Genomic DNA, 17351 nt, shown 5'->3' with positions numbered 1-17351 from the left:
GGCCCTAGCTCTATGTGCTTATTAGTTTGTGATTTGGGCAAGTGTCTAATCCCTCTGTGCTTCCTTCCCTCATTAACACCACCTGCGCTGCCTACTCTGTGAGACTCTTGTGATGATGAAAAATGGATCATGAGGCATGAAGAGCTATTGAAATATTAGAAAATCTACTGAGATTTGAGCAGATGCCTCATACTCTTGGTGTTATGGACTGAATGTTTGCCTCTCCCCAAAATTAGTACATCGAAGCTCTACTCCCCAGTGTAACCGTGCTTGGAGGCGGGGCCTTTGGGAGGTAATTGGTTTAGATGAGGCCATCCATGTGGCACTCCCATGATGGGATTGGTGCCCTTACAGGGAGAAAACGGACCTGCATACCTCTCTTGTTCTCTCCCGTCTTCCCTCTCCCCTTTCTCTTTTCCCCTCTCTCCCTCTCCTACACCCTCCCACTCTCTCCCTCTTCCTGCCCCCATGTGAGCACACAGTGAAAGGATGGCCATCTACAAGCCAGGAAATAGCCCTGACCAGGAACCAAATCTGCCACCACTTGGTTATGGACTTCCCAGCCTCCAGAACTATTATACATAAATAAATATCTCTTCTTTAAGCCACCCAGTTTATGGTATTTTCTATAGTAGCCCAAACTGACTGAGATATTTGGTGATTAATACAATAATTAAAATTAAATGACTGTGCAAAACATGTGCCGGTTAGTGTTAGATATCAGAATGTCAAGTTTTCTTGGCAGTGGAAGGGGGTGGGACGGAAGACAGTCTTCAAATCCTCATTGATGTTTTGCACACCCGTCTCCCTGAAGGCCTGCAGGGCATGAGAATGGCATGCTCTCGCTGCCTTCCAGAGAGGACCAGGGTGTTGGATCCTTGCTGTGCTTGATAGCCCACCCAGTCTTAGGGCCTCAGATTGGGTGCAAGGAGAGTGGTATTTGAAGCTGAGCAGTGATTATCTTGCTCTCAGGAAGGGCACTGCTTTCTTCACAGAGGCACCTTTCCTTGTAGCAGAATAAGGCCGTCAGTGGAGAGACCATCAGCAGTGGGGAAGCTGCCTGTGGTTTGAATTCATTTCATTTGTCATAATGTGTTCTCCTTTTTTTTCTTCCTTAAGTAGATGGTAAAGCATATAAATAAATAAAACAAAAAGAAAGAGAAAAATAGGAGCAGTGAAAACCTTGAATAATAAGGGTCCTACATCCTGGCAGTTCCCTGTTAGGAAACTGGCAGCCTACCTCATCGGTTCAGTTTAATCAAATATTGTTGCTTCTAATTAGTAACCCCTTTGTGTCCTTAACTTAAGTGAAGGTCATGGTCTTCGAATGTCTGAGTTTTCTTTCATCCATTTCACCATTTCAGCTCTCTTGACATCTAGTTTCTTGTGAAGTTTTTTTTAAAAGCTCTTCTATTGAGGTATAATTCATACACAATAAAAGGCACATACAGGGTGGAGCAAAAGTAGGTTTACTGGCTTGAGATTATTCTTGTATTATTATTTATTAATTCTTGTATTATTTTCCATACTAGCAACTGTAAACCTGCTTTTGGCTCACCCTGTATTTAAAGTTTATAATTTGATAAGTTTTTTTCAGTATCTAACTAATGAAAGAGTAACATGCTAATTGGCTGTAACTTCACAATGCCTACTAGCCAATCAGGAGTGAGTATGCAAATTAATCCAACAAAGGTGGCATTCATTTGCATACACAGGCGCCAAGAAGCCGGGTTGGGGCAGGATGATTGTGTCGTCATCATGGGCATGATGCAGGGGTTTCACAACACCCAATCCACTCCTCTGGGTGTGGGAAGGCAGAAAGGCGGCTCTGGGCTGGAGTGGAAAGGCTGTTCCAACCAGAGCAAAGGCGGTGCTGGCACCATTCTTGGCATCGGGCCACTAGTATACTATGAAACTGCTACCACAACCAAGATAGTGAGCCTTTCCATGCCCCTCAAAAACTTTCCTTTGTACCCATTTCTTCCACAGGCAACCACTGATCTGCTTTCTGTCCAACCATTTCAACTTGGGAGAGAGTTTTACCAACAAATTCAATATTTGTAATAGTTTATAGGGCTGTGTTTTTAGTCTATTTCTTGAGTTAGCTTTGGAAGATCCTGGTGTTTTTTTTTTTAGGGAATTTGCCTATAAACTCTAAGATGTTGAATTTAATGATAAAGTTGTTAATGCAACTTTTTTAAAATTAATTTTTAAATATCTATAGAACAATCTGTAATGATCTTACTTCCTTTATTCATGATATTGGTAAGTTGTGTTCTCTCTCTCTCTCTCTTTCCTGATCAATCTGGATATTAGTTTCCTAAGGATGCTGTAACAAATAATCACAAACTTAGTAGCTTAAAACAAGAGAAATTTATCCTCACAGTCTGGTGGCCACAAGTTAAGAATTAGTTCACTGGGTTGAAATCAGGATGCCCGAAAGGCTGTGCTCCCTCCAGCAGCTCTAAGGACAACCTGCTCCTTGCTTTCTCCAGCTTCTGGTGGTGGCCAGCATTCTTTGGCTTATTGTTGCATCAGTCCAGTCTCTGCATTCATGGTTACACTGATTTCTCCTATTCTGACCTGATTCTCCCTTTGGTTCCCTCCTGTAGGTACCCTTTATACATGCTATCCTGTTTAGAGCCAATTAGAATAACCCAGGGTAAGCAAAATCCTTAACTTAATGACATCTGCAAAGTTCTTTTTGCCATCTAAGGTAACATTAACAAGTTCCAGGGATTAAGATGTGCTGCTATTCAACGTTCCACAGTTTGGCTCAACGTTTACCCATTTTATTGATGTTGTCAAAGAACCAGCTTTTGGTGTCATTTCTGTTTTTTCTGTTGTCTTATTACCTGCTTCAATGATTTCCACTCTTGTCTTTATTATCCTTTTTATCTAATCCTTATTTTTTTGTTTCGTTTGTCCTACTTTTTCTGGTTTTGTAAGGTGGGACCCAAAGCCATTGCTATTAAATTTCCTCTGTTCTAATTTAGCTTCATTTTGCAAATTTTCATATGCATCATTTTCATATTCTTTCAGTTCAAAATACTTTCTGATTTCCATTACTTTATTGATCCATGGAAAGGTCTTATTTATTTTCAAATTTGGGGAGAATATTTCAGTTGTCTTTCAGTTATTGATTTCTATATTAATTTTAGTATGGTCAGAGGACATTTCTTTGTATGACTTGAATCTTTTTTTTTTTAATATATTTTTATTGATTTCAGAGAGGAAGAAAGAGGGAGAGAGAGGTAGAAACATTAATGATGAGAGAGAATCATTGATCGGTTGCCCTTTGCACACCCCCTACTTGGGATTGAGCCCACAAGCTAGGCACGTGCCCTGGACCTGAATTGAATTTGGGATTCTTCAGTCTGCAGGCTGATGCTTTATCTACTGAGCCAAACCGGTTTGGTGACTTGAATCCTTTTAAATTAATTGAGACTGGTTTTAGACCTCAAAATATAATCTGTCTTGGTAAATGTTTCAAGACATTTACCATGCATTTACTGTTGGAAACAATGTGAATTCTTTTCTTTCTCGGAAGAATGTTGTTTAATTATCAGTTAGGTCAAGTTTGTTGAGAGTGTTGTTGAGATCTTCTGTATCTTTGCTGATTTTCAGCCTACTTTTTCCTTCAGTTATTAAGAAGGGGGTGATGGAATGAATGTCTGAGTATAATTGTGGGTTTTTATATTTCCCCTTGCAGTTATACATTTTGTTTCATACATTTTGAAGCTCTGATTCGGTGCATAGACACTTAGTGTTGTTATGGCCTCTTGAGAAATTAAACCTCTTATTGTTACAAATTGTACTTCTCTGTCTTTTGGGATGCCTAGTGATTTTTTATTATATTCCAGATACTGTAAATTTTTATCTTACTGCTAACTTTCTTCTGGGATGCTATTCTGTTACTTGAAAGCAGTTGGGTCTTGCTTTTAAGCTGTTTTAGATGGTATCCACACAGTGTTAAAACTAAATGTATGGTATTACTGAGGTAAAACCCTCTTGAATACTCTTTCTTATAGTCTAGGTTGGAAGTAGCAAGTCCTGTTCCCAGACCTGTGAGAATTCCTGAGACTGATTTCTTTAATCACTTTCTTTGGCTCTTCCCCTGCTTTGGTAGCATAAAACACATTTCCTTACATATATCCACTCCTCAGTACTCAACTGAATACTCGGGGGGCTGTAGATCGCCAAGGTCCTCTCCTACAAACCTTTCTCTTTGGCACTCTGCCATGTGAATTGGAGCCACTGTTTCATTCCTGGATTCTGAGCTGCATCTTTTCAGCTCATGGAAACAACCAAGATCTACCTGATTCTCTGTCCTCTGTTGCAGCCTAGACATTTTTTCAAGGCATTAAGCTGGGATGGTTGTAGGTTTCATCTCACTTGTTTCCTGAATCTTAGGAATCACTATCCTTTGTTCCTTTATAATGAGAAATATAGTTTCATTCATTTCTTGGATGGTGTTTTAGTTGTTTCATGGTGTTTTAGTTGTTTAATAATAGTCATAACTGGTGACTATTATTCCATTTTTGCTGGAAGTGGAAATCAGAAGCTAGGGTAATCTGCAAAATATGTCATGGTGCATTTTAAATCATATCTGGAGAGGCTTCTGTAGGCTCAGTCCTTCAGAGACACCTGTCCCCAGGAACAGCTGCCCTTGTGGGACTGTCCTTGTCATCTATGCCAATCAGAGCCTCTGCCACAGCTGGACAACCATTGTGAAAGTTACTTAGTGAGAGGTGTTCAGAATGAAGAAACAGACGGATCCATTTTGAGTTCTCACATCTATTGTATTATTATGTTACTAGGGGCCCAGTGCATGAATTTGTGCACCTTGAAAGTAACTGTGGGCCTCAAGGCTGCAGTGGGCACAGTGCCCTTGCCCGGCCCCACCCTCTGTGCCCTTGCCAGGCCCCTCCCACGGCAGCCCCTGGTTCCCTAACTGCCAGCAGCCCTGCTGCCACTGCCACTGCTCCCACATGCTAATGGCACGGGCCCCACACCTGCTGACAGCATGGAGCTATTTGGGCCAGCACCAGCAGTGGGTGCAGGCAGGTCCAGCGCCATCAGCAGGTGTGAGCAGCTGCTGCCAGCCTTGATGGCCCCTTAGGAGCAGGGGGAGATGGAGAAGCCTTGAGGGATTATTGGGGCTGGCAGCCTCTGCTTCCACCTGCTGATGGCTCCAAGACCATGGCGCACGGGAACAAAGAATTTTCAGTAACCACCAGAGGCTCACCCTGATGACAGCAAACGGTGCCCCACCTTGGTCTGGCATCCCCTACTCACCTGCTCTACCATTCTGCCACGGCCAATGCCCGCCATGTTTCATACTCTGCCACCTGCTGCCAATACCTCATGTGCCCCCTGGTGGTCATCACATGTCATAGCAAATGGTTGTTTGGTTGTTCCACCATTTGGTCTATTTGCATATTTGCTTTCTATTATATAGGATATTCTGAGTCTTGAGTTTCCAATCTACTTTGGTTATTTAGAGGTTTTTAGATCTTATTGTGTGGGAATTTCTATGTTTCAGAGACATAACTTTTTTAAAATTAAGTATGAAGTATTTGTGTACACAAAGTGTTTTTAATTTAAAATTTTTAAGAAAGGTAGTAGAGTGTGACATTTTAAATTTTCATTTATGAACACTGGACCAATTAATACATTTGATTTTTCCCCTGCCTCATAGCTTCTGTGATACAAAAGTTAATGAAAGTTTGCATTTGCTAAGTTTTATTGTCCAATAAAGCTAGGTTTATAATTTTACAGAAAGGAAATTTTTAAATTTTATATACAATCAGATGTGGAGCTGCTATGACCAAATTCATCCTTAAAAAAAATCTAATAAATAATTACAATTGTTTATTTCAATAAGAAATTCAAAGCAAGATAAAGTTCAAAGCCAAATTATCAAAAACTAGAAAATAAATGTGACGTTTATGCAATAGTTTATCTCTTGATATTTTTGCAAGTCAGAATTTAAGCCTAATTTTCCATAATATTATCATAATATTTTGCCCTCCAAAATCAGTATTACCTAGTCCATCAAATCATGGAACAGTTTAATAGTGAAAGCAGATGCAGCTATCCAGAGATTACATTTTATTAAAGAAAGCCCATTTCTCGTGTGTGGAAGCCTCTACACCTGAAAAGGGGTTTGGCTTGCTTTGGTTCTGTTGTCCATTGCTGCTGTTTTATAAGTTTTCCATGGTACAGGTGAGTGGTAATCTTTCTTATTGGAAGTTTTTTGTTGATGGATATTGGAGGATATTTATGATACCATGTAAGGTTTTTTTTATTCTGTGGCTCCTTTACAGATATCTAAATTTGCAGACAGGCCTGCTCCATCAGCTGATCTACATAATAGTTTAATACAGTTTCAGTAAAATTTCCAGAATTGATCTAGAGTTCCGATAGAGAGGCCAAGTCACCTGCACCATATTGAAAACCTACTTCACACAACATTTCTGGGTTTTAACATTTGCCTCACTTGACTCTAAAGCGGTTTGACATTCTCTCAGCCTGCTTTCTAAATGGGCTGTCACCACAGTGAGCTTTGAGTGACTATCATAGCTTCTCTATCAGCCTCCTGTCTTAGCACTTAGACACACAATCATTTGCAGGAAATAAGGTTTTCATGTGATTAGTAAATTTCACCTATGTAGAGAAGAATATTGTCACTCCTAGAATACTCAGTTCTAATTAATGCCCTAGCTTGACATCCCACAATAACTGTTATTACTAAGACATCAGCACATTCTGTCCCATTTCTGTGAATTGGAACATTAGATTTCCTAAAGAATCCTGAAATGGTAAGACTTCCTTGGATTTTAATTTACTTATCTTGGTTTAGAGTTCATTAATGAAACTTGTCCTCTGGGGGTGGTGGGTGGTGGAGCCTCTAATTAAGCAATTAACATCCCAATGATTTCAGGCCATGTCTTCTAACAGCAGAAATACCATAGATACTTAGAGTCCATGTTGGCCTCATGAGGACAGTATATAGAATACCTCTTGAAGGTGTAATTGAAGCACTTACGAGAATAGAAGTGGCATTTTTAGTAATTATGCCCAAATGGTGTACATCAATTAGGTTAGTCACCTTATTAAGGCCTCAGTGGTTCATATCTACAGCTTTCCAGAATTGATCTAGAGTTCCGATAGAGAGACCAAGTCATCTGCACCATATTGAAAACCTGTGTGTGTGTGTGTGTGTGTGTGTGTGTGTGTGTGTGTGAGTGTAAACACACACCTATATAAAAGAGACATTGATTTTCTTTCTTTTATTATTTTTGGTAACTTTTATTAATGATATCCATTGTAACCATAACAAAGTCTGATATCATCCCCAAATTTCTTGACTTTAGTTGAGTAGATTAGAAAGAATTTTGTTACTTCAGTCAAATGCATTCTGTTCCTTATTTAATTGTTTTTAGTGATGCCTTTTTTTTGGTGATTAAAGCAATTTGTCAATGACTTTGTAAGTAGTTTATCATTGAGTGGATTTTAAGTAAGAATTAATTGCCAAGGAAGTAGAAGAACAAAGCATAGTGAATACAACTTGTAGAAATTGAAGGAAGACTAATTTCTGACACTTAGAGTTATGTAGGTCTTCCTTGTATTCATATAGATATATGTCTGTTTGAAAAGTACATTGTGCCCTCATTTCTGCAAAAGTCTATATGTTCTATTTTGAAATTCCAAGATATGTTGTCACAGAAATTTGGGGAAATGTATCCTAATGGGGTAAATTACTATGGGAACTGAAAATAATAGATTTGTCTTTCCTTTTCTTTGTTTCTTAAAAAGCTGGACCTGTGATCTGCAGAATGCTGAGTTATCCGCCTACTCGCCGCGCTTTGATTGTGGGCTGTGGCCTGCAGATGTTCCAACAGCTCTCAGGCATTAACACCGTCATGTATGTATTTCTTTCTGGATTTTCACTGAACATACTATAAAGGTATTATTTTATATGGAAAAAAAGAATAGGACCCTTGGTGATTTGTTGTTATTAAATGTATAGGATTTTCCTTTTGGAAGATACTTAACTTTATACTTTTTTATTCCTATCCATTTGTAACTAGAAGGAGGTGATTTATTTTGTTTGTTGTGATTATTGGCTTTATTTGATTTCATACAATTTCTCTTTTACGCCATCCAGTTCTTCCTTACATTCTGAAGTAATGAATATGTTATTTTCATAACCCATTTCTTGAGGCTAGCACTGTCAGATCACGAATTCATGTCTTTTGGGGAGAATTACAATGCAATGGGATAAGAGCACTAATAGAATTAATGTTTATTACAACCAGAGTACAGTGGATTGGGGATGGAGAGGGAGCAGAGAAGTGGAGCAGGTATGGGAATTCCCTGTATTCTAGTTTTCAGAGACATCCCCAAAGTTATATGTGTGTAGGGGGTGAAGTGGGGTGAATAGTATGGAGGTTCTACTATGTTTCAGTTATTCAATTTTAAACCTGTTTTTGATGGCCTATTTGAACTAGATACATAGCAGAGAAAAAAGTAGAGATGGCCTTGGCCTCACAGAGTATATAGGCTGGTAAAGGGAACACTCATTTCTAAACTCACAGTTTAATATATACTTTTAAATTGTGATCAAAGAAGTCTGGGACTATTCTAGTTCTCGATGGAGCAAATGTTTGAGATCCTAGATTAGATGTTTGAGATCCTGGGTTAGAGAAAAGTCATGGTTTTTGCTGAGAAACTTGTCATAGGATGAAAAAGTGCTGAGTCTTAGAAGCTTTTGTGCTCCTACCTGTTGTTTAAAATTACATACAAGTTTTATAAAATTAAAATTTGCCTGGTAAACCATTTAAATGTATTTGGGACTCTTGATATTATTTTTTTAATACTTTGAGAAGAGTGAGTTTCTTTTAAATGATTATTAAAAATAATGATTAGGGCCAATGATTCATTAGATTAAATCAGGATTTGTTAAGAAACTGCATTTTAAAATATATCCACATCCTTGTTGTAGTTGACTTTAGTCATTATCCTTGTTAGACTACATTTTTAATATTTGATCCTCTCCTTTTCTCTGACATTTCATTTTCCTCACTTTTGTTAGCCCATCTGCTGGGATAGTGTCCAGCATGTTCATTTGTTTTCTGGATGTCACCCACCATGCTTGTTCTGAAATATGTCCACAGTCCTCAGTGGTTGATGGTTCAGAATTTAACGTCACATTTTTAATAATGCATTGCAATACTAACTGTGTGAATATCTAGACTATCAATCTAATTTAAAATATCTTTTTTTCTGAAAATCTTTTTCATTTGGTCTGTCCTTTTCTAGGCATTTTTAAACTTAACAAATATAAAAGCATAGAAAATGAATAATTTTTGTTACACATTTTTTTGTGTTCCTGGAAAACAGAGATTACATCAGCCAACTCTCATTGATGGGTGGCAGCTGAGGCCAGTGAGATGCCTGTCCTAGTTCACTTTTAGTATTTAGTATAAAATGTGTTGATTAAGGTTTTCAAATGTTAATAAAATATTCATTCTCCAAACTGTGGATCATTTCACAGTGAGATCAAGTGATGGGAGTATAAGGATCCTGATACTCCTTAAGATTTGTGATAGTCATTAATGTTCTTTGCTTAGCACAAATGGTACCTGATGTAGGTAATGTTGTCATACAACTTTGGCTTCAGTTAAATATTTATACCAGAAAGTAGGAAGAATAAAATAAGGTAAATGATTTTTAAACTTAGATTGTGTCAACATGATACAAATATGCTACTCACTTAAATGATATGATACCAATGATAAATAACTGTGGTTATTAAGAGTACATAATTGTGGAATTTATATCTTAAACCCATAAGACTTAGTATAAATTAATTTCATTGTAATAGTCTCTGCTACTGTCATTATCTGGATGGAAAATAACTAATCTGGGACTCTACTGTAATGTGCTTTCTTCTGTTCTCACTAGTCTATATTCCTGTGTATGCTTGTGTATATGTATGTATCCTTTTCCATTATTCTTGAGTCAGTAACTATTATCATAAATTTTGTTTCTTCCAATTTAAACTAATCTTTTAATTGGAACCTAAAAGCTTTTTGTTGTTTTTAGTAGAAAATATTAACTATATCATTTTTTATTTTAAAAATATTATTGTGTTAATTCAGAGTTTTGTTTTTATTGATATTTCACTATATATATTTTACTACTTTTGCTCTTTCCAGCTTCTTCCTTAAATTTTAAGTGGGAAGTAAAGTAGGCAGAGCTCTTTTATATTCATGCCCAAATCTAATAATATATAGAAATTGAAATGTTTTTATAAAATCCATATTTCTCCCCCAATTTGTGTGAATCTGAAACATGAGAAATTTTGAATACTATTTGTCACCAAGAAAAGTTCATAGAAAGATAATATAGAAAAATATTGAAAAGTAAACCACCCTTAAAATTGCCCTATATAATCTTATTATGTTTAATTTCCTCTCTTCTCTCTCATAGGATCATTCTTTATCTCTCATTGACCTATCTCAGGCAAATAAATAGATTTTCTTCTTGAAATATTTAATTTTTCACATATATACCATGAAAATATATATGTAAATATATATTGTGTTTATGTGTATGTCTGTGTTTTATTTATAATTCATGTTTATATCCTAACCTATAACTTATCATCCTTTATCCCATTAACAGAGAATTTTTACTTTTTTAAAATCATTACACAATACAGACAATTACATTTAACTTTTTAGAAGAGGCAATTTCCCAATATGATTTTAATCACTAATTTCAAACATGCAGTGAATAGGCCATTCTCTATTCAAAGGAGTTATAGAATAAAGCAAATGGAGTACTGACTTCCCTGATATAAAAGTGTAAATATTATTTCACAGTATCTCACAGACCAATAAATATTTTCACATAAAAGGACAGAGGAGTGATTGAAGAAAGTAATGATCACTAATATGAAGAAAACTTTAAGAAATTATTTTCTTGTCATCTACTACAATGTTAATTATTTTCCATTTTATGTCTAAAATTTTTATATAAATACATTTTTATTGATTTCCGAGAGGAAGGCAGAGAGAGAGAAACATCAATGATGAGAGAGAATCATTGATTGGCTGCCTCTTGCACATCCCCTACTGGGGATTGAGCTCACAACCCAGGCATGTGCCCTTGACCAGAATCAAACCCAGCACCCTTCAGTCCACAGGCTGATGCTCTATCTACTGAGCCAAACCAGCTAGGGCAATTCTAAAAATTTTTATCTGATGACTACTAATAAATGGAGTCTTCCCACAATATTACCTTAACAAAAAAAAAATGTGTGTGAGAGAGATTACGTAGGAGGTAGAGAGAGAAAGAAAAAAATCTGGTTCTGTCTGGGTTTGTTAGCATTTTTCTTCTTTGGAGGAAACTTTTAATCTATATTTTGATATATTCTGATAAACATATAATCAATGAATCTTGGACAGGTGGAAGGTATCCTGAGAAAGACCAAGTGGTTAAATGACTCATTTTAAGGTTACACAGAAAATCAGCAGTAAACAGGAGAAGGAGTAAAAAGGATTGTGGGGAAAAAGATGCTTTTGGATACTCTAACCTGTCCTCTACTTTTAATCTACTCTTTTTGGATTAATGTGTTCAAGTTCATCTCGGCTTACTCTTCCCTTTCCCACTGACTTGAGGTAGGGGTGAGAAATGAACAATTGTGTTGATTGGGCAGATCGTTCTTACTTCCATGACTGCTTCACCTTAATCCTCAGGAGATCACTTCTTCTATTGTATTTACAAGAGATATATAAAGACCTTTAAAAAACATTGCCTTGTAATAATAATAATAATAATAATAATGTCAGTAGCTATCATTTATTGATCATTCAATAGCAGGTACTGGAGTAGCATGTATTAACTCAACAAATATAAACAGAAAAGGGAAAATAGTGTTAAAAAATGTTAGCCCCTCTAATGGTGTAATTATTAATTATTGTCATGCTAAACATGTTTACTCCTTTACATATATAAGACCACAAAATAATTTCATAGACAAGATCTCTCTTGATCTTCATAAATATGTTGTCAGGGAGGCAGAGCTGTTCTTCTCCTTATTCTCTAGGTAAGGAAGCTGAGACTTGAGAGTGAGGTGACTTGCTCACTGTCACACAATTAAGTGTCAGAGCTGAGGGTGGAGCTCTGATTTTTTGACTCTAGATCACATGGGCTGCCCTTTAGCTGTCGAATCCCTGAAATGCTTAGAGCTGAGTGTTTAAAGCTTGTTTGGAGGTGATGTAAGGTAAGAAATCAGTTAGTGGGATTCGGTACCGTCCAAGGTTAAAAATCTAAAATGACTGTTTGTGTGCTAATAAAATTGCATCCATCTCAGGAATCAAATTTTTTCATCTGCTGGCACCCAGGGAAGGCTTGTGCCTTATCCCCTGACCTAGAGTTCCTAGGCAAGCCAGCCTGGCGGTTGGATGAGTCATTATGTTTGTTAATCATATTTAATTAACTTAATTTCATAAGTGCAGCATTTTTTAATCTGTTCCATTTTCATGGAGAGCTCTTCCAACAAGTTCTCCTCGTATAAGAAATTACCATGCAATTAGGAAACATGCCACAACAAGCGGGCCTGCTCAGTGGTGGTAAATGTAGAGAAAAATAAAGGTGACAGAAAATAAGAAGAAAAGAATAGGGATTTATGCACTCACATGTCAGAAATCTGAGCCAAAGGTGAGGTTTTCCTCTGTCGGAGATCCACAGCAGGCAGGATAAGTGGGCCAAAGCACCAGCTCACTAATGTGAGCTTTCTCCCTCTCTGCCTCCTCAGTATGACTCTGAACATAACCCAGAAAGCTATTGAGAGATAATATGCTTATCTCATTGGAATGCTTCAAGATGAGTATATTTGTAGTCATTTGTATGCATTGAATGAACATCACTGAATAGAGGAAAAAATGGTAAGGTTCCTAGTTCACTCTTTTGAAAGATGGGTTTAATGTGCTGGGAAGAATATTTACCCAGGAATTAAGAGAATTAGTTCCAATGTCTGTCTCCACTGTGGGATGTTAGGCATGTCAGTTAATTGCCTTCATTCTAATTACCTCTAGAGTAGAGTAGATGGACTTCAATGTACATTTGAATGAGAGAAAATGTACATTCCATTTCAAGTAGAAGTGGAAGTTAAAACATTTAAAATATTTTTAAACTTTTCATCTTGGATGAAAAGTTAGACTGTAGGAGATCAATTTTAGATATATAGAGAAAAATGTGTTTTGTTCATATAATTTTTGGAAGATTTATTAAATTCTTAGCACATTCTTATGATTGTCCTAGATATTAACTTTTTATATGGTAAGACCACTTTTTTAAAAAATATGTATTTTTTTGATTTTTTTACAAAGAGGAAGGGAGAGAGATAGAGAGCCAGAAACACCGATGAGAGAGAAACATCGACCAGCTGCCTCCTGCACAATCCCCACCGGGGATGTGCCCGCAACCAACGTACATACCCTTGACCGGAATTGAACCCGGGACCTTTCAGTCCGCAGACCGACACTCTACCACTGAGCCAAACCGGTTTCAGCTAAGACCACATTTTTATTTCTTTTTTGCTGACTCTTGCATTTTAGAGATTCCAGGGCATTTGTGGAACACAAGGACATTCCACAGTTAACCATCCTCTTTGTCTCACACCCTTCAAATCAGGATTTGTGGCATCCTCTGTAGACACAAAATTATTATACCTCTCATGCATGTCTCTATTTTCAAGCTACAGGAAGGAATCAGAAGAGTGGTTTTCTTCTAACTTATCGATGTGGAAGGAGTATTGTTTACTTCAGTATTAGACATGTTCTTTTTTAAAAAATATATGTTTTTATATTATAGAAACATCAATGATGAGAGAAAATCACTGATTCGTTGCCTCCTGCACACCCCACATTGGGAATCAAGCTTGCAATCCAGGCATGTTCTCTGACTTGGAATTGAACCGTGATCTCCTGGTTCATAGGTCAACGTTCAACCACTGAGCCATGCTGGCTGGGCTAGATGTGCTCTTTTTATGTGAAGTTTAAGTCAGGGAGAAAAGACCTCCATGACCTTTGAATAATAAAAGCTAATGACGCCTTCTTAGGAAGTGAGGAAACTGTAGCTAAGTATACCCCATGTGGCATGACTGGTGTCAAATCCTTTTTGGCATGCTTTCTGAGTTAGATGTGAGTTCCAGGTTCTGTGGTAATTTTTGGAGACTTACCTCCATGGTTTGTACAGTGTCAGCAATAATGATTTTGGGTTTCCCAGAGTACCTTTGGTAATTTGAAAAGACCATTTCCTTGCCTGTCCTCCTCTGACTCATATGTCTTTCTGAGTGATAAGTAAAAGACATGGATGAATATTACTGAGTTGAACTATCGATAGTAGCAGGAAATACACGGGTGTGCCCCAGGACAAAGGCTGGTTGTACCAGTGAAGCAGAATCCTGCCCGCCCCCAATCCTATGTGAGGTTGAGGGTAACCAGTCTGGTTAATTCCAGGTGTAGACTATGGCAAAAGTATAGAAATGTTTACCTTTTAAATTCATTTAAAAACAAATTTTAAATCATTTTTAAACTAGCACTCTACGAAGACTAGAAATACACAGGACATGGCCCATCCCCAGAGAACTTTTTGTTGTTGTTTTTTTGCCTTATCTTTGAAAGGATACGCTGTCACCTACCTTGAAAGGTTGTTTTGAAGATGAAATGAGACAACAAAATGCCTGCCAGACAGGAGGTACTTAGAGGAGGTTGGGGAGTCCTCTTCCACATTCACTTCTGTTGTCCTCTCAATACGTCCGCTAGCTGAGCTCTCCTCACTTGGCGTGGTCCTTTGAAAAAATGTTTGTTTTACTGGCACATCACAGCATTTCATGTGGAGTCTCCTTCATGGCTTTTCCTACTCAATTTGCACCTTAATGTTGGTGCTCCCCAGGTTTTGTCTCCCAGCTCTCCTGAGAGATTGTTTCCACTCCCATAGTTCTGATGACCATCCACACGTTAGAGATGATTAGTCTACATTTCCAGATCAGAACTCATCATGAGATACACAACCATATCCAACTGCTGGACACTTTTATACGTGGATATTCTCACAAGGCCCTACATGCATAAGACTGAATCCTTGTCACTTCCCACCAACTATGCCCCTCTTCCTCTCATCCCCAGGTCAGTGTTGGGGTTGACCAGAGGTGCCTAAGATTGTGGCTGGAGAGCCATCCCATCTAAATTCAAACAGCTGCAATTTCCTTCCATTTGTTATTCATAAGGTCACATATCTTTTGCTATGCTCTTTATTTCCATTATCTGTTGTTCAAGCTTAGGCCCTGCTTTAAAAATCAGCGCTTATTGTATTTGCAAGTAAAGAAATCAAATCAAGCTTAAGAAAAATAAGGGTATTTACATTGAGGGCATAGGGACCGAAGGCAGGAAATACCACTGGACCTGGCAAGGGGTTGGAGACAGAAATCGAAGACACTTGTTCAGCCTTTGTGTCCACATGGTGTTTTGTCCTTCTCTGTGGCTGTATGCATCCTCTTTCCTTCTCTCTCCTTTGAGAGCTCCCTCTGGTCTTGCTCATATGTGGCTCTGGCACTATAACTACAATAAGTTATGAAATTTTCCCAAATCCTAAGAACAAAAAATCCACGTAGACTAACCTTAGCCCACACAGGTGAAGCCAGGAGATAGGGGACTTTTCTGCCTTAAATCATACCTCCCTTCGTTTATACTTCATCTCTCTCCCGGTGAACTATTTGAAACAAAATGAAATCATATTCCATCTTAAAATCATTTAATGATCCCCACAGCTTTAGCAGAGCTCAAAGTCTAGAGCCCTTCATGGCCTGACTTTTTTTTTTTTTTAATAAATATATTTTATTGATTTTTTTACTGAGAGGAAGAAAGAAGAATAGGGAGTTAGAAACATCGATGAGAGAGAATTATCGATCAGCTGCCTTCTGCCCACTGGGGATGTGCCCACAACCAAGGTATATGCCCTTGACCGGAATCGAACCTGGGACCTTTCAGTTTGCAGGCAGACACTCTATCCACTGAGCCAAATCAGTTTCGGCCATGGCCTGACTTTTGTTCATCTCTGCCCTACTTTGTGTTCAACCACTTCCCACATGTGCTGCCTCCTGCCATACAAAACATCCTATTCCCTGGCAATGATGAAAACTAATCCAGGCTTCAGTGCCTTCATACATACCATTGTCCCAGGCGGGAATATCCAGCTTACCCTAAGAGACCTCCAAACCTAGGTTACATGTCTTCTCCCTACACCCAGGGGCTAATTTTGTGACCTTCCTTTGGCCTCTTATAGCACTCTGGTAGATATCTGTCATAACAGGTATTATACTTCATCATAACTGCAGATTTATGTATCTATTTTCCCCCAAAGACTACACACAATAACATTGCCCTTTTCAAAGTCCTCTCCCAGGAGAGCCAGCTAGATTTTAGCTACTTCTCACTATTTAGTTTTGGTTTTGATCTGTGCCCCGGGACTATAGCATAGTGTTATTGGATCTATCTCAATCTGACTGTATCAGTATGTTCCTCAGCTGATTTGCAGGTATAATGGTCGGCAAACTCATTAGTCAACAGAGCCAAATATCAACAGCACAACGATTGAAATTTCTTTTGAGAGCCTAATTTTTTAAACTTAAACTTCTTCTAATGCCACTTCTTCAAAATAGACTCGCCCAGGCCGTGGAATTTTGTGGAAGAGCCACACTCAAGGGGCCAAAGAGCCACATGTGGCTCGTGAGCCTCAGTTTGCCGACCACAGAATTAGGAAAACAAAAGCCATAGTATTCAAGATTTGAGAATAGTATCTTTCAAAATCACTGCCAAAAGAGTCCCAATCTTTAGAATTAGTGACAAACTACAATGACATTTCTAATGATTTACAGTGTTGGATAGATTCCATGACAGAAGTTTGCAAGTCACATTTCTTGGTTCCTTCTTTTGTCAGGGCAACTGAAAAGCTAACGTTAGTGACTTCGAGTCTGTGATTATGCTTCCTGTGGCTGTTGAATTGCAGGATTTCAAATGCTATTAAGCTGCTTGATGCAGAGACAAGTAGTCTGATGACAGTCATTCATGGCAGGGAGAAAAATGAACAGTGTCTCTTGCTGGAACATCCTCATTTATTTTGATAAGATTATTTTTTACTGGGCAGATTAAAATATGCAGAACTAAATATAAGGTGCTCTATTTCCATTTCTGTGAAAACACACAGCACTAGAAAATGGATAGAGTAGATTTAGCTCTGCAGTTTTAACGTTGGTTTCCTGCGTAGAAGACCCC

The 17351-nt window shown here is 38.0% G+C and overlaps 1 protein-coding gene across 1 annotated transcript in view; it reads left to right on the top strand.

Moving 5' to 3' along the window:
• SLC2A13 (solute carrier family 2 member 13) overlaps window positions 1-17351 on the top strand; it is a 266636-nt gene that overhangs the window by 121414 nt on the left and 127871 nt on the right. Inside the window, exon 4 of the mRNA XM_036456553.2 lies at window positions 7822-7930. Coding sequence (XP_036312446.1) covers window positions 7822-7930 — 109 coding nt within the window. The remainder of the gene's footprint in view (window positions 1-7821; window positions 7931-17351) is intronic.

Source organism: Pipistrellus kuhlii, unplaced genomic scaffold (genome assembly GCF_014108245.1).
Source record: "Pipistrellus kuhlii isolate mPipKuh1 unplaced genomic scaffold, mPipKuh1.p scaffold_m20_p_3, whole genome shotgun sequence".
NCBI classification, from domain to species: domain Eukaryota; kingdom Metazoa; phylum Chordata; class Mammalia; order Chiroptera; family Vespertilionidae; genus Pipistrellus; species Pipistrellus kuhlii.
This window is presented reverse-complemented; position numbering and strand designations above follow the sequence as displayed.